We start from the raw sequence: 18,972 nt of genomic DNA, 5'->3' as shown, positions 1-18,972 counted from the left end.
TATTTGTTTTCTGTACCGAGAAAGATATAATACATTCTGTATGTCAAGATATAGGCTATGAAGACATGTTTGTACAGTTCAGAAATAAACTGTTAAACAGATTTGAGCTGTTTACTGTTTGTGGCCAACTCGTCTAAATATATTTTATTGATATAGTTAACAACGCTCATCATTTTCTTTATCTTATTCTTTTGTTGTTAAATAATCACGATTTATCTAAATTAATTCAAAGGACCTTTCATTAAATTAAACAAATATTACCGGCAATAACCGTCGTTTCTTAGATTGGATACTTCAGTTTTACACTACAAAATCTACACACACATTTACGAGAAATGGGACGATTTTTCAATTCACATTGCTTATTTTCATTTTTTAAAGCAGGATGTTCCGTTGAACCGTCGCACGATGTTTAAGTAACCCAACTAGTAGCTGAAGTCATGGTCTGGATATCAAGGAACGTATTCAATTCATTAATGGTAAATTAAGAAGACAGGGATTCGTAAGCATGAATTACTGAAACCTTTACTAATATCTTCCATAAATACACATATTTGGTTTGCTTGTAAGGCTGTTATATCATTTAATTAGAAACCATACTGAACATTATTGATATGTACGCATATATTTTTACAGTTCTATATATGTTGTCATTGAACAAGGTCATGCTTTTCTCTGACTGTTAATGGTGTCTCTCCACTACATCCATTAGATTTTTACAGATTGATACTTTATGTGATTTTTGTATTAGTTTAATTTGTATTTGCCCTCAACTTGCTGTCAGTAGCTGCAAGTATTCTCAAATCTGTATTTTATTTCTTTTTCGTTGTTAGAGATGTCCAAATTACCTTCAATATCTGTATCAAAAAGGAGACGTGGTATGATTGTCAATGAGACAACTCTCCACAAAAAACCAAAATGACACAAAAATTAACAACTATAGGTCACCGTATGGCCTTCAACAATGAGCAAAGACCACACTGCATAGTCAGCCATAAAAGTCCCCGAGATGACAAAAAAATAACGGCTTAATTAATGTACATAAAAACAAATATGTAACACATTAACAAACGACAACCACTGAATCACAGGCTTTTGACTTGGAACAGCCACATACATACAAAATGTGGCGGGGTAAAATATGTTAGCGGGATCCAAAATATCCCCCTAACCTAGAGCAACAGTACAATATAAGAACGAACTTTGCAAATCGATTTAAAAAGGTTTAACTCGTCAGATTGATACAAATAGAAACACTACACATATTTGACGTGGCCGGGTATTTTTATATCCCAAAAACAACAAAAAAACATATCTGAGAGTACTCGCATTAACTGACAGCTACTAACAACTAATAAAAACATTCATGCATCTAAGACTAAATTATTACTCAGTACACAACTAGCATTCAATGGATTAAGTGTAAAGATGCCATAAACAGACAGAGAGCCTTCTTCAACTGATTTTTGTTTTTGTCTATTGTATTGTAATGTAAAACTATTGTCCCAGGTTATGGGGAGGGTTGAGCGCCCATAGATATGTCTAGGTCATTTCTAGATGACTATGTGGTAAGGATTTTTCTCATCGTGGAAGTCTGTACGAGTGCCTATAATTGCCTACGTCTAATTTATTTAAACTTTGGTGGGTAACTTCTTATTTACAACCAAACCATATCTCATTATTTTTGTATATTGGACGGCAGAAAAATCAGGTGCAAAACAACTATGAATAAACGAATAACAAAACCATATTAATGCTAAATAGAAATATATTTAAAAAAAATGTTCCAATTATAATGTCATTGTTGTCGTGTGCGTTCTTTAATCTGTAAAAGACAAAACATTTGGTGTTAATCAGATACTGCTATTAACTAGACATAGTAACTTTTTTTGATGTGATTTTGTTCAAATTAAGCCAAATATGTTTCTAAGCATTCACTTTTTGTTTCATACATAACACATGTCTGTTCATTTTCGAAATGTATGCGTCATTGCATTTGTCCTTAATATCCGAAAAATCATTCAACTATCAAAAACCATAGTATATGAAAGATTAGAGTTATTCTCTCATCAGTACAATATCCATTATACAGTAATAAAAAAAATTGAACGTAAGAAACGGCCAATTTGCCGATTTGTTGGTACAATGATATTTAAAAAGATACAAAACGAACGTATGTTTTTCTTTGAAATATTTATCACGCTTCAAAATTATTTATTATATAACCAATTATAAATTAGCACCTAAGATCACCCATAGTTTTTGGTGGGGTTCGTGTTGTTTATTCTTTAGTTTTCTATGTTGTGTCGTGTGTGCTGTTGTTTGTTTGTCTTGTTTTCATTTTTAGCCATGGCGTTGTCAGTTTAATTTAGATTTATGAGTTTGACTGTCCCTTTGGTATCTTTCGTCCCTCTTTTTTAAGTATTCAAAATGTCAGTGAGTTTATCATACTTACAAGTGCTTTTCTTTCTTCCATGACCTCCATGTTTGCCATATCTTCCATAACCACTAATACCGCCATAACCGCCAAAACCGCCTATTCCTCCACTTCCGCCAAAACCACCCATACCTCCACTACCACCAAAACCGCCCATACCTCCACTACCGCCAAAACCGCCCATACCTCCACTACCGCCAAATCCGCCCATTCCTCCACTACCGCCGAAACCGCCAATACCACCACTACTACCATAACCACCGATACCTCCGTAACCAGAACCATCAGAGCTATACCCATCATCACCATAACCACCAAAACCACCAGACCCATAACCATAACCGCCCATACCGCTTCCACCATAACCGCCCATACTGCTGCCTCCAAATCCACCTATACCACTGCTTCCATATCCATCCATACCATAGCCTCCATATCCACCCATACCACTGCTTCCATATCCACTCATACCGCTGCCTCCATAACCCCCTCCGTAATTACTCCAACTACCATAGTTACCCATTCTATAAGGACCTATGTTACCAAAGCTCCATCTTGGAACACATCTATAATATGGGTACCATGGATATGATATACATCGATACTTCGGGGAACATACTCTGGGCTGAAAAATATTTTGATTGAAAGACTTTAAATGCATCGATGATAACATATAATATTGGCATTGATAAGCGTGCATGAATAGGATGTACAGGTGTAGTCTTTGAACGATATGCTGTCTCTATTGACTTTTCATTACTTTAATAATTTTTATTTGTGTTAAGTGCTTATCGAATAATTCGAATACCTTCCAAAAATTATTACACTCTGTTCCTAGCAATGTAGTTCTGATACATAAGTGTCCCAGTTAATAGGAGGAAGTGTTGAACGCTAACACTATAATTGTTTTACCTCGCAAAATCTTGAATATGCAATTCAACACTTGCCGTTGTTTGCTATCTGCCAAAAATGTTTTTAATATTGTCTTTTTTTTTTTATATAAGTAAGGCTTTTGATATATTATATGTTAAATCATTTCACATTTTGTTAACATTAATATGATATATTTTAGCTAATTATACGGAATGGATTTTGCTCATTGTTGAATACCGAACGTAGTTCCCATCCCAGTTTGTAGTTTAGCTATACAGTTTTTTCATTGGCAATCATGCGATTCATCTCCCATATGTTTGTATTAGAGTTTTCGATCACATAAGACATAAAGAGGGTCAACATGTGGCATCTATTGAACAGGAAGTCCTTGTCGTTTGCCATGTTTTTTGTTCGACTTCGGTCCGAATGCTATTATATCTTGATATATCTAAATAATTATTGTATCATTTATAATGTTTACTCTTAATTGATGTTTTTTAATACACTTTGTTAACTTTAATATAACATATTTTAGCTAATTATACGGAATGGGTTTTGCTTATTGTTGAAAACCGAACGTAGTTCCAATTCTAGTTTGTAGTTTTGCTACACAGTTTTGTCATTGGCAGTCGTGCGATTCATCTCCCATATGTTTATATTAGAGTTTCGATCACATAAGACATAAAGAGGGTCAACATGTGGCATCTATCGAACAGGAAGTCCTTGTCGTTTGCCATGCTTTTTGTTCGACTTCGGTCCGATTGCTATTATATCTTGATATATCTAAATAAGTATTAGATCATTTATAATGTTTACTCTCTAATACTGAAAGTTCTTTTCATATTTTGAAAATCTATAAAAGATGAAAATATGAAGACAAAATCCTTTCAGTATTCAAATACATCATTTGGGGCAAAATGAATCATTAATAGAGACAGTTGAATATGTACAGTATATAGTATACCTTACCCATGAATGGCATCTAGCAGTTGTTCCTAAAATATGAATAAGTAATAAAATGATAACTACATAAGCAGCAAAAATATTGTTTACTAATGAAAAACAATTCATTGTATACTCAGTTCATCTTTTATTTTTTTGTATCAATAAAATATGATGATTAAACGATGTTTGAACGACTAAAGACACCAATATGCATATGCAGTCCCTAATATCTTCCATATTATACAATTATTCATGCAGTGAGTCAAACTTTTATCACTCCGGTCGACTATAGATTTTGTCTATCTTAACACCAACTTCTAGTGACGTTAAATAATACTTATACTTTGTAAATTATAATTTCACTTGAAATTCACCACACTGATATTCGACATCTGCTAAATGTGTTAGTCTGCAGATATTGATTTTAAGGCGTTGCGTAATAATCTCCGATATCTCAAAAGCAGGATTCAAAATGAAGACATTTGTCTTTAAAATGAAGATACTACATTGATTCATGGAATATATAACTCATACACATGAGAAATAAAAAGCAACGCAAATGAAAAGGGCTACTGCGTTGAGTTCTGCATTTCGACGAGATATAGATATTTACTATCAAAATCATCTCGGCTCTTTCTCACATTAAAGAAATTTACATAGTCTAAAGTGTATCAAAAAATCATGGTTATAGTAGCTTAAATGTGAGACTACTGTTGAAAAACGGAGATATACAATACAAAATGTAAAGCCATTAGTTAATTTTTTTCGAGACGAATTAAAATTGCAACGTCCCATAAACACTATAGGCAGACTATTGCTACCGGACTCTGGAATATATGTTGACCATAACAAAAATCAAATACTCAAGACCGTAATGATCAAATAAAACTCTAAGTCCTCTAAGAGTGTATATATCTGACTAAAATCATACCTTGTATTGCTATTCCAAACAAGAAAATGGCGAAGAAAAGACAAGTCATAGGCTGCATGGTTATCTGAAACAGAAGGACATTTATATCAAGATCAATGATATGGATTCAGTAAATAGATAAAATCAATAATGATTAAATTCAAATTCCACGCCTATGTTTTTGAACAGCAGTTTTCTTTTTTCGAGGTTTAAGTGTATGGTTTTTTGTGTATTTTAAGTGTATTATGTTTGCATTTTTGGTGTTTTCAAGAATTGAATGCTTCGTTTGCAAATTCATTGGGGTGTAAAAGTGTTGACCAAAGTCCACGATTCATTTCAAACATGTTCACATAGTCAACGCTTAAACAACCCTATGGATTAACTTGAAGAAGCATTCAATGCTTTTAATCACACTTTTTCGCTCTGATCATGAAAGCACGATAACCATCAAGTTTTTTTTTTAAATTGTTTACTTGTGCACTTCATTGTGGATACGTGTGTCACTATATATATTTCTATTGATGCAATTCATTTTGAAATGAAATATGACGCGAGATTGCTGTTAGCCAATCAAAATAACGGATAAATGGAACATACATATAATATTATCATTATAAAATTAAAATAGAAAACTTTGACTTGTGTGATATCAATGACAAGCAGAAATGCTTTTTGATGGACTTCAATGTTTTCTCTATCGCATTTCAGTCAAGAGTATTTTATCACAATAATCCTGGTCATATGAACAACGGGTTTTGCAATGTTAACAGAAAATCATTTTCTTATGGTGTAATTCATATTTTGTTAACCAAAATGTGACTTCACAATGAACTCATTATCCATTAGTATACTACTTTAATTGAGTGTTTCTGATAAAAAAATGATTTGGAATTAGTTGGACTTATACATTGTCCCCGAGGGTATCACCAGCCCAGTAGTCAGCACTTCGGTGTTGACATGAATATCAATTATATGGTCATTTTTATAAATTTTCTGTTTACAAAACCTTGAATTTTTGAAAAACTAAGGATTTTCTTACCCCAGGAGTAGATTACCTTAGCCGTATATGGCACAACTTTTTGGAATTTTGGATCCTCAATGCTCTTCAACTTTGTATTGATTTGGCTTTTTAACTATTTTGATCTGAGCGTCACTGATGAGTCTTATGTAGACGAAACGCGCGTCTGGCGTATAAATTATAATCCTGGTACTTTTGATAACTATTGTAATGTACTGTATTATCTTTACTGAAGTTGCCCGTTCAAGTCAGAAACAGATAAATGTTTGGGTAGAAACGACAGTATAATGCATGTCATGAATGATACTACCAGTGATGTTTTTCAAAATAGATTAAAGGTTATGTCCTTATATATACAAAGCCTGATTTATGAAACAATTGACTACTACAAAAAAGTTCAGTCTTTTTATATGTTCTCTTTTCAGCTAGATCAATGTTGAATATGTTATGTATGAATGGTCATGCAATTATGTTCGTTGGTTTATATGGATTTTCCTGCGTTGAACATAGCTACATACATTCAAACTTGTTAGAGAAGTTGTAAAACTGGTTATCGGTATTTTGAATTTGGATATATTGGTTGAATATGGACGTTGCATTAGTGGCTGAAAGGTTGGTGTTCCGTTATACTATATAAAGAAATTGTTGAGATTCTTCTACTCACAATTTACCGTTTAATTGTCATAGTAATGAATATTAATGAATATAGATGATATAGAGCATGTAGAGTTGAAGGTGATTTACATATAATGACGTGTTGAATAATAGTGTTGTACTACAAGTTCTGGTTTCAACCGTATAATAGGTTTTACCTTAACTGGATTTGGCAAAACTTTTAGGAATTTTGGTCCTCAATGGTCTTCAACTTCGTAGTTTATTTGGCCTTTTTAACTTTCTTGGATTCGAACGTTTTGTAGATGAAACGCGCGTCTGGCGTATAAACAAAATTTAGTCCTAGTATTTATGATGAGTTTATTTAGTAGAAAACTTTTCAAAACCTACTTCATCGTATTTTTTCAACAATACAAAACATCGCAGAAAATGATTTTAAGTTTAAATTTTTCCATAATAAAACAAAAAGCATTCAACGCATTTACTTATACTTAAAAGATAAACTTTTTTATTCATTATCCAATGATCATACTTAAAAGTTAATAAATTTGCTTTAGACAAAATATAACACGTGATTATTGACTTCCATATAATTTCAAAAAATTCTTGCTTACCTTTTGAAGAGTCTTGGTGAGGAAATGTACTTAATACAATTTTGGACTTGTATTTATAGTGCTAAAAGATGTAAAAAAAATGTGTTGCAGCAATGTTTTCAATCTCATATGCTATGCACTTTTTTGTCATGTTGACATTTAAAGGGCATCTAAACAAACATTAAAAATCAAATTGTGTGGTAAAATGATCATTATCGCTATTATTTTAAATCATGTAATGAACAAAAACACATCAGCATGTCAGCAGTAAACAAACAAATTACTAATTTAACAGATAAAAACGGATTACAAACCCTGAAGTGATCAATCAGTAATTGATGCATTGTCGGATTTTCCTTAAGTGGAAATGGTCACCCCATTAATAACAAAACCAAAACCAAAACCAATACAAGTTGTGGTTGCATTAGTCAGAAAAGATACCAATACCAATTGTCCCTAAAAAGCAAACGCGTTCGAATTATAATATCTAATAATTTGGAACAGGAAAGATTTCATCCCATTAAGGTTTATAATTCAAACCATTGGTTTTCCCGTTTGAATAGATTTGTACACTAGTCTTTTTGTGTCATGCTCTTTATTGCTTGTTTTTGGTGTGAGCCAGAGCTCCGTGTTGAAGACCAAACATTGACCTATAATCGAATGGAAGTGCCGAGAATGACTTTCCTCTGACTTTAAAAGTATTGAAATAATCAGTTGTGTATGTCCTTGCTAAACTCGCTGGGAACCTTTTTTTCATTTTGATGGACGGTCCCTATAATTTATGTAAAATGAATTGCAAATCATCTGCTGCTCTGTTACAGCGCTCGATATCAATGCTTACATTATTATTTCTACTTTAAGTCAGACACATCAGCTCATTGGTGTATACCTTATTATATTTGACAAGAGGATTAGCCGTTATAGAATAGTTATGATAGGATGTATATGATATACACAATAGGTGTATGCATCCCTTAAAATGTAAATATACTAATGTTAAAACTGCTAAAATTAAATACCCTTTAATCATAATAAAGGACTTTCCGATTAGAATTTTCCTTTGAATTTCGGAATTTTTATTATTTTACTTTTCTGCAAGTGTGGAGTCGTCTAAAAGAGGGACGGACGATACCAAAGGGACAGTCAAACTCATAAATCTAAAACAAACTGACAACGCCATGGCTAAAGATGAAAAAGACAAACAAAAAAACAGCACACATGACACAACATAGAAAACTAAAGAATAAACAACACGAACCCCCCCCCCCCAAAAAAAAAAAAAAAAAAAAAAAAAAACTAGGGGTGATCTCAGGTGCTCCGGAAGGGTAATCAGATCCTGGTCCACATGTGGCACCCGTCGTGTTGCTTATGTGATAACAAATCCGTAGTCTAATTCGGTAGGTCACATTCATGAAAGGGAAGGGGATTATTGTAGTTACGACGTAAGGAACATATCCGATATCATTTGTGAAACGGTTATTCCATAACGGTTAACCAACTCGTGATGGCGTCCGTAAAATTTACGAAGAGATGATTTCAACTTCACCATTTGGAATTCTTGGTTTAATAGCTTCCTTGTGGGCAGCAACCCTCTATCAAGAAAGTCATGATAGGAAATGCAAGCACGGGAATATCGTATCAATTGGGAGATATTGAATTGACAATCATACAACTCATCCTACGTCATATCTGTTGAAATAAACTATCTTATGTACTTGTAAATCGCACATTTTCATGTTTTATGTATAAATGTAGATAATATCATTTATTGCATATAGATTTATGTCTTTTAAATAGTTTATCAAGTGTTTTGTGTTTAATTCGTGAAGGCAACAATCAATTCCTTCAGAATTGTCCGTTCCTAACCAAAATCTGATTTCATAGAGTGTAAGGACAGACAACTTTTACATGTTGATTTGTCTATTTGTTCACTGCTAAACGTGAAACTTCAATACATGGTGTGCATGTTTAAATAAGAACTCATACCACATCTTCCTATATCTATGTTTGTCGCCAAAAAAAGTATAAATTTGGTATAAAAAACAAAGGCGAGAGATACGAATAGAACATTCAAACTCATGGTCAAAAATTAACTGGCAGCTAAACAATAGGAATAGCTATATGTGTCAGCTGTTTTAGTAGTTGTGTAGGTGAACGGAGTATCATACATCATACATTTCTAGAATACAAACAATAAAAATGAGAATGGACATGGGGAATGTGTCAAAGAGACAACAACCGGACCATATAACAGACAACAACAGAAGGTTAAACACAGGTGTTCAATGAAACGAGAAATTCCTGCACCCGGAGGCGTCCTTCCGCTGGCCCCCAAACAAATACATATACCCGTTCAGTGATAATGAAAGACTGGCTCTAGGGATACACAATATAATCACCAGGTTTGCAAATAAAAATCATATCCGATAGAACGACTGTTAATTCTAGGAAATAGCAAGCACACTGATTGTAGTACAGGTATTAATTTTTACTTTGAGTGTGTGTTGATTTATGCCAAAGATAAACACTTTTATGCATTCTTATATATGGGCTTTGTGACTTTATGGTATGAGTAATGGCTTACTGTAGAAGTTCAAAAGATAATAATTGAAACTTTAAAGAGTAAATTGTTCGAAAAAATATCGTTCCTCACCTTCTTATTGACATTCTTTTTATAAGTTCTCACAATTGTTAAACATACACTTACTACAAGTATAAATAGGAATAAGAACAATGATTTTATTATTCACACACAAATGGTTTCTTTTGACAAAGCAGAAGACAATTCTCACATTTGGATCAAATTACCACTATTTCATCTTGTGATAAAGTAGCCAAACTATATGAACTGAAAATTTAAGACATCTACTGTTAATTACAGTTGATCGCTTAAGGTTCATGACCCCTTCAGTTGCCATTTTTGTACGACAGATTAAAATTAAAAAAGGGCAATATAGGTTTTTTGAGTCTAAATATAAATGACTTCCTTGTTGAATTTGATCTTTTGTAAACATTGAAGCTGTGTTTTACCTCCATGAAGAAGTAATACAATTAAGAATGGTTCGTTTTTATGTGTGTTGGCGTTTATCGAGTGACCGCATGTAAGTCTACAAAACGATAACAAAAGGTGTGACGGAAAGCATCATACAAGCATATGTAAAGGAAAAGAGGTTGTTCCAGGTACGACGATGGATCCTACATCACAACAGTCAGCTATAGAGTAATTGAAACAACAGACTAGACTAGTATAATGTATTCTTCACACTAAAGTCATAACATTTTTCTTAAAACAGCAACTGTACCAGTTATATATAACGATGAAGAAGTAAAGTAGAATGTAACATCTTATTTGAAGAGGTAGCCCAGCTCTCTTTTATAATTCGGAAATTAGCTGATAAATTAGAAATAAAACATACAAAAAAAGTAAAGCACTCATCTGATGAGGCACAGTCAATATATCTCTTGAAATATGTTCATTTTTCCGACATAACAATAGTTATACATGTTATATTTCTTTTGTTTTAATTTCAAATGAATTAATTCAATCTGTTTTGCGAAAAAAAACGTTCAGTAACGAAAAAGTGTTCTAAGAACAATTTCAGATTTGTTCATTTACGGGGAAGTGTACATTAAAAGTAAGAAAAAACATTCTAATGATATGCTTTTAAGCTGGTGTTTGTAACACAATGCCACAAAGGACTAGTAGTTGTAATTTACAAAGTCAATACAAGCATCTTAAATAAAAGTCCACAGTAAAAAATCAATATCAACTAATCTATCTGTCTTAAGCTGACATAACGGGGTTGTTGTTGTTTTAAAACATATCTTAAATAAAATTAATTCAGTCACAGTTATAATTCACATTTGTCATCTTCATTTACATTTAACCATCTCCTGTTTCCATTGAATCTACTTCAAATAAATCAATCCTTTATTTATACTTGTCTCACTTGAAACCATACATTTCCTATTTGTTTCTTCTAACATACGAAAACGTTCGTGTTTAGATCTTTAGTTGTCGATAATGATACGACACGTCATTTTTTAAGAAAGGAATTATTTTTTTAATGAACATTTGCTGTCATTATTAAAAACTGACAAATGAAAACTGAGATCAAACGTTGATTAAATAAGAATAAGGATAAGAATTAAAATGTCAATTGTTCTTGAACACATTTAAAACACACTGAAAATCCTTTAAATAAGGTCAAAAACACATAATTCGCTATATGGGACATGACCTTGACCTTTGACCTTTTGACCTTTGTCAAGGTCATTAGTCCCCAATGTCATTGCTGAAGACCCCATGGGTCTAGGACCTTTGGTTATATAGTAAAAGCTGATTTTGTCTTTTCAGAAACCTAAATCAGGGGTTATGCCCCTTACAGAAAGATCAAATCTCTTCGGTCAACTGTAACAAAGTTGCGCCTTAATGACCCAAACATTTCCCACTATTCAAAACTTCTGTAAGTATAATGCTTTCTGAGATTATCCGGTAACAAGGTGTTAGGTCAAAGATCAAGGTCAACTTACACATTTGACCTTGAGGTATTTTTCAAAGTCACATGAATTGATGATGAATGGTGAAGATCCTAGGTGTCTACGACTTACGGTTTCTGAGTTTTGGTGACCAACCGACACTGATTAATTTTCATAGGGGCATAACCCTACCAATGAGTCGTTGAATCCTTTCGATCCAAATTTGACGAAGAACCGGGGTCTGGTCCTGAACAAATTTCACCCGTTGTTTTTTTTCTACCTATTACGGTTACGGTGTTGGAACGGTAACAAGGTTTTTGGGTTTCGGAGGGATTACTCCGAACCGACAAAATATTTAGACTCTTAGGGTGAGTTCCAGATAGGTATTCATGACACCGATACAAAGTGTGAACATGAAAGCAACACGTCTTACGGTTAAGGCTGCTAACTTCGTCAAAGTTTGGCGGAAGAATAATAATAATAATTAAACTGTCAATTGTTCTTGAACAATTGAGAGGTCTTTCCTTTTTCAATGTAAAATACATGTTCCAACAGACGTAGAATGTATTGAAAAGGTCAAGGTCAACCTTAAAAAGCTCGAAAACACACTAAAAATCCTTTAAATAAGGTTAAAAACACTAAATTCGCTATCTGGGACATGACCTTGACCTTTGACCTTTTGACCTTTGTCAAGGTCATTGGTCCCCAATGCCATTACTGAAGACCCCAAGGGTCTAGGACCTTTGGTTATATAGTAAAAGCTGATTTTGTCTTTTCAAAAACCTAAAACAGGGGTTATGCCCCTTATAGAAAGGTCAAATCTCTTTGATCAAAATGTAACAAAGTTGCGCCATAATGACCCAAACATTTTCCACCATTTAAAACTTCTGTAAGTATAATGGTTTCTGAGATTATCCCATAACAAGCTGTTAGGTCAGAGGTCAAGGTCAACATACAAATTTGACCTTGAGATATTTTTTAAAGATACATGAAATGATGATGATTGGTGAAGATCCTATGTGTCTACGACTTACGGTTTCTGAGTTTTGGTGGCCAACCGACACCGGTTAATTTTCATAGGGGCATAACCCTACCAATGAGTCGTTGAATCTTTTCGATCCAAATGTAACGAAGAACCGGGGTCTGGTCCTGAACAAATTTCACCCTTCATTTTTTTTCTACCTATTACGGTTACGGTGTTGAAACGATAACAAGGTTTTTGGGTTTCGGAGGGATTACTCCGAACCGACAAAATATTTCGACTCACAGGGTGAGTTCCGGATAGGTATTCATGACACCAATACAAAGTGTGAACATGAAAGCGACATGGTTTACGGTTACGGAGGGAAATTTTGTCAAAGTTTGGCGGAACAAGAAGAATAATAATAATCAGAAGAAATACAGTAAGGTCTTTCCCTTTAGTAAAAGGAAAGACCTTAATTAAAATGTCAATTGTTCTTGAACAATTGAGAGGTCTTTCCTGTTCGAAATGTAAAGTACATGTTCCAATAGGTGTAGAATGCATTGAAAAGCTCTCAAACACACACAAAACCGTTAAAAAATGACAAAAACAACAAATTCGATAATTTGGACATGACCTTAAATTTTGACCTTGTAACCTTTGTGAAGGTCATTGTAAAAGACCCCATGGGTCTAGGATTTTCGTTCAAGAGTTAAAGCTAATTTTACCTTTTCAAAAACCGTTAACGGGGGTTATGCCCCTTAAGAATATGTCAAATCCTTTCGGTCAAAATGTAAAAAAGTTGTGCCTCAGTCACCTAAACATTTTTCACTGTTTACTTTTTCTGTAAGATTAACTGTTTTTGAGATATCGACTAAAAAGTTAAAAGGTCAAAGGTCAAGGTCAACCTTAAAAACATTTAAAACACACTAAAAATCCTTAAAATAAGGTCAAAAACACATAATTCGCTATATGGGACATGACCTTGACCTTTGACCTTGTGACCTTTGTCAAGGTCATTAGTCCCCAATGTCATTGCTGAAGACCCCACGGGTCTAGGACCTTTGGTTATATAGTAAAAGATGATTTTGTCTTTTCAGAAACCTAAATCAGGGGTTATGCCCCTTACAGAAAGGTCAAATCTCTTCGGTCAAATGTAACAAAGTTGCGCCTTAATGACCCAAATTTTTTCTACTATTCAAAACTTCTGTAAGTATAATGGTTTCTGAGATTATCCCATAGCAAGGTGTAAGGTCAAAGGTCAAGGTCAACATACACATTTGACCTTGAGGTATTTTTCAAAGTCACATGAATTGATGATGAATGGTGAAGATCCTAGGGGTCTACGACTTACGGTTTCTGAGTTTTGGTGACCAACCGACACCGGTTAATTTTAATTGGGGCATAACCCTACCAATGAGTCGTTGAATCCTTTCGATCCAAATGTGACGAAGAACCGGGGTCTGGTCCTGAACAAATTTCACCCTTTTTTTTTCTACCTATTACTGTTACGGTGTTGGAACGGTAACAAGGTTTTTGGGTTTCGGAGGGATTACTCCGAACCGACAAAATATTTAGAAATATATAATACACAACAGGAGAAGACAAATGAAGAGACAATTAGAAATTTTGAGGTCAGAAATAGGCCGTTAGTTTTCTCGTTTAAATTTTGTTACATTGTAATATCGGGGCCTTTTATAGCTGACTATGTGGTATGGGTTTTGCTCATTGTTGAAAGCCGTACGGTGACCTATAGTAGTTAATGTCTGTGTCATTTTGTTCTCTTGACAGAAGTAAGTGTTATGTGAATAAACATGATAAAGAAATAAATGAATAACAACAAAATATCATCACACATTGTTCTTATATAAATAATTGTCCAAAACTAGGGATAATAAGGACAATAACTCCTTTGTCTCTAGACATCAAAGCTCGTTAATCTACTGTGGTTGTCTTATTATTTATGATTAGAAATCCCGAGTCTGTACATCTACAGGGCATAGAAATAGAAACAATTGGTATGAGTGCCAATGAGACAACTCTTCATCCAAGTCACAATTTATATTTAATTTGACCTACCAATTTAGACTATTTACCGGATTTGTTATCACATAAGCAACACGACGGGTGCCACATGTGGAGCAAGATCTGCTTACTCTTCCGTAGCACCTGAGATCATCCCCTAGTTTTTTGGTGGGGTTCGTGTTGTTTATTCTTTAGTTTTCTATGTTGTGTCTTGTGTGCTGTTGTTTGTTTATTTTTTTCATTTTTAGCCATGGCGTTGTAGTTTATTTTCGATTTATGAGTTTGACTGTCCCTTTGGTATCTTTCGTCCCTCTTTTATAAATTCAAACCATTATAGGTCAAAGTACGGTCTTCAACACGGAGTCTTGGATCACACCGAAAATCTAGCTATTAGGGGCCTAAATAAATACTAGTGTTAAACCATTCCAGGGGAAAACCAACAGCCTAATACATTTAACATATTTACAAAACGAGAAACGTGAACATCTTATGCACCAAATCAACACACAACAACTACTGAACATGAGATTCTTGACTCAGGACAGGTGCAAACAATTGCGGCGGGATTAAACGTTTTGATGGTAACAAATATTTTAGAAATTAGTATTGAAAATACATTGCTACGCTGTGATGTTGTACGTATCATTTACGTGAAATAAATTAATGCAATCTCAATATATACATGATTGTAAGTGTAATGTTTTAAAACTATAGGTGTTTGGATTCAGTGCTAAAAGTGTTTTTAAAAAGTCAATCGGGATAAATATGTTCTGTTTTTAGTTATGTTTTTAATTTATTTTAATTGTTTTCATGTCTTTGTTCTTCCAAATGTCTAAATACATGTAATTGCAATGGCCGTTTCATAGGTGTAAATAGTCAAGAAACATCTGTTGTTCGGATAATGTTCATATTCTTTTTGCTAGTTTAGTCGGTTTCAATCCATGAAGTTGAACAGTCATATTAATGTACACCAACATATACCATCTTTAAGTACAACATTTATACACACAACATTGCAATTCAAAGCTACGACATGCATAGCGAAGACACATTGGTGGTTCATCAAAAACAATCCATAGACCTTTGATTGCATTTCCACCAAACTGTATTACATGAACTAACACAAACACAATCTCCGTACACTGATCGTTTCCTTTCTGTATACTTAGTACACTACAATACCACGCATATTAGTTGTAGTGATACGACATAAGTACGGAACGGATGTGAGATCTGCGCCGGAGATTGACACAAGCAGTGAAAGTGTAAATGCAAGAAGTCCTGAGTTGATTGATGATTGATGATTGGTTACCAAAAAATGCATACATAACTATTGTCTGTCTTTTGATATAACACCACATGATCAAGTACAAGGCTATTATGATGGCAAATGACAAGAATAACAATAGACAAGGAAATGAGAAGTGTCGAACTCACGATCTTCTTCTATAAAACTTCTGAAAAAATAAACTGAATAATTAGAAATAGAACACTTGAGGTGGCAATTACAAAATATAGATAAAGAAAGATCAGTAAAAAAATATCATCAAATAAACAAATCTGTTATATAACTTCGATTTTGTTTGTATTTTGCATGTGTTAGTTTTTTTCTTCTGGGTATTAGGTTTAATTTTTTGTTCAGATAATCATCATGATATTTGCATATGATTTCCTGCACATATAATATGTATTACACAATCAAGGAGATAGCAATTTTACGAAAATTTTACGAAAAAAAATCGTTTAAATCATTGACGAAAAGTGGAAAGCATAACATTAATGAAATTATAATTATATCCTATCTTTATGTTTGTTTTCTAAGACATATAATGGAGCAAATGAAATTGAAAATCTAATATCTACTGAAATTCGTGTATTCCGAGCGTGGAGCAATGAACATAACCTTCTTTTTATTATTTGTCTATACTTTTGTTTTTTTTGTGCATTGCAAAAGTAGTTTTCTTAATAAAGGATCAATTTTTAGGGATATTTTTTATCGCTTAGTAAAAGAATTTCCTAGAAAAGTCAGATTTATAAATCACCGATGTCTTGCTACTCGTTGTTTTCAAATCCTTTATTATTTAAAACATGATTGTATAATACTTTTATACGAGACAAACTATCAAAAAGGTATTCACACAAATCATGTGTCCCATGTTTTTTTTTGATATCTTATAGCTGCCCCTGTATTATAGAATAAGTACAAAGGCTACTATATTGGCATATCATCAATATAAAATTAATTTATATCAATAACGATTGTACAAAAACATGATGAATCCGATTTCTTTTATTCTATTCAAAACTGATAATCTTGGAACTTTGTTTTGAAAAGCATGTATCGGGACAATCTGACATTTAGTTGCAAGATATGAAAAGCTGAATCATCTCTGCAACATGTATAAACAATGTACATAAGTATAAAACGAAGCGTTTTTATCTTTTTTGATAAAAACCGGAGCACCCATGGACCTGCGAACATTTAACATGTTATACAAATGTTGCGAGTAACCAAATTCTCAATATTTTATGTCCATTAATAATGCATGCTTTATTTCATACCACCTATTTTTTTTATGACAAAAACTAAGTTTAATATGTCTACTTGTAGTGTAGTGTTTTATTGCTTATAAAGCTTATAAAAAATCTAATCGAAAAGTCCATAATCACATGGCAAAATCAAATGACAAAACACATCAAAAGCCAATGGAAAAGAACTGTCATATTCCTGACTTGGTACAGGCATTTTCAAATGTAGAAAACGGTGGATTAAACCTCGTTTTAAAGCGCTAAACTTCTCGCTTTAATGACAATCTCATCAAATTCCGTTATATTTACAATGATGTGTGAACTTAACAGACATAATAGATAAAATAGTCAAAATATGGGTACTGCAGTAATCATCGTGTAACAATTTTAAAAGGAACAATTTAACAGAACACAAATACCTCTCTCTACAAACACAGTCATTGATTCGCGTGTCTGATGTCAGAAAATGTTTGCTTTTAGTACAATTACTACTTACTATACTGGGTTCGGTGAAAACTTGTCAAATAAAGCTGCTGTTGTCAGTTCAACCAAGGGAATTTCAATTGTAGACAAAGTAAAAAAAAAAAAACATCTCACTTGCCTAACGTCAAATGCCGACTTCTTATCACAAGGTTTAAAGAATAAATGACTATCACGGTGCTTAGAAATATTTGTGAAAATGCAAACTCCAGTACTAATACTCCGTAAATTGAGCATGCCAAATTGGTAATTCTGACATATTTAGCAATTCCTTGATATATTTCAAACGCTGTTTTAAAATAGATGATCACATACTACTGTATATAGACTGAATCTTCCGATGACTTTCCATTTGAAGAAAGAATTTTTCCGTTTTTGACCTGATGAGGTAGATTAAGACAATTGAGGAAACAACGCGGCAAAATGTTATAACAATAATTGGTATACCAACTGCTAATCGAGTATTTTTAAAATCATATGGTGATATTGTAGTGGTAATGTGAAATGTATCATTAATGTGTTGGTCCATCGCTCGTCAATGACTATAAAAAGTGATCTGTCGACAGTGTTTGCGTTATATATGACCAGATTATCGATGATCATTAACATATATTATACTAGAGTGTCTTAGTCTTAGTTTTGATTTTTTTTCAGAGCGGAATCCTCTAGTTTTATATATAAATGTATATAGTACCAATACAGAAGTTCCTCACTAACCACTTCTTTTCTTTTCAAAATCTTATCAAATCCTTGTAATTTTTTGAAAGAAAAAGGTGTCAATGTTAATTGTATGAAAGATCTAGAAAAAATAATTGTACGCCAAATGTTCAATTGATTATACCCGACAAGCTTAGTTAATGACCTTTAATTTTCATCTCTGCTTTTTTAGTTCCGTTTTTACATGTTTTATATACTATCAATAAATAACAGTCATTACAAAAGCAGATGCGTTCGGAGATTTATCTCAAAAGGTTCGCAACTTAGAGACTGCAACCATACAGTTATATACAAACACAAGAGAAAAAGACCATATCGACACACTCTTGGTTCCAGAGCTTGACGTCCCGATTGGGAACAAGATTTGAAAGACCACAAGGAACTTGCAACATT

General features: G+C 33.3%; 1 protein-coding gene across 1 annotated transcript; it reads right to left on the bottom strand.

The window, feature by feature from the left end:
• Window positions 1-1,778: 1,778 nt before the first annotated feature.
• LOC143074901 (uncharacterized) lies at window positions 1,779-7,419 on the bottom strand. The gene is made up of 5 exons (XM_076250114.1): window positions 7,410-7,419; window positions 5,187-5,250; window positions 4,280-4,305; window positions 2,456-3,062; window positions 1,779-1,825 (listed from the first exon to the last, which is right to left on the bottom strand). Exons 2-5 carry the CDS (start codon window positions 5,242-5,244, stop codon window positions 1,821-1,823), a joined length of 696 nt encoding a protein of 231 aa, XP_076106229.1. The 5' UTR covers window positions 5,245-5,250; window positions 7,410-7,419; the 3' UTR covers window positions 1,779-1,820.
• Window positions 7,420-18,972: the final 11,553 nt, after the last annotated feature.

This window comes from Mytilus galloprovincialis, chromosome 5 (assembly GCF_965363235.1).
Source record: "Mytilus galloprovincialis chromosome 5, xbMytGall1.hap1.1, whole genome shotgun sequence".
NCBI lineage: Eukaryota > Metazoa > Mollusca > Bivalvia > Mytilida > Mytilidae > Mytilus > Mytilus galloprovincialis.
The sequence above is the reverse complement of the archived record's forward strand: the minus strand, read 5'-3'. Positions and strand labels throughout refer to the sequence as shown.

Bases quoted from the DNA above. Each gene is read 5' to 3' on its own strand.
- LOC143074901 (XM_076250114.1), bottom strand. From the start codon at position 5,244: ATGCAGCCTATGACTTGTCTTTTCTTCGCCATTTTCTTGTTTGGAATA. The intron at 4,306-5,186 runs GTATGATTTTAG...TTCATATTTTAG, and splicing joins GTTTGGAATAGCAATACAAG to GAACAACTGCTAGATGCCAT. The intron at 3,063-4,279 runs GTAAGGTATACT...AATATTTTTCAG, and splicing joins CTGCTAGATGCCATTCATGG to CCCAGAGTATGTTCCCCGAA.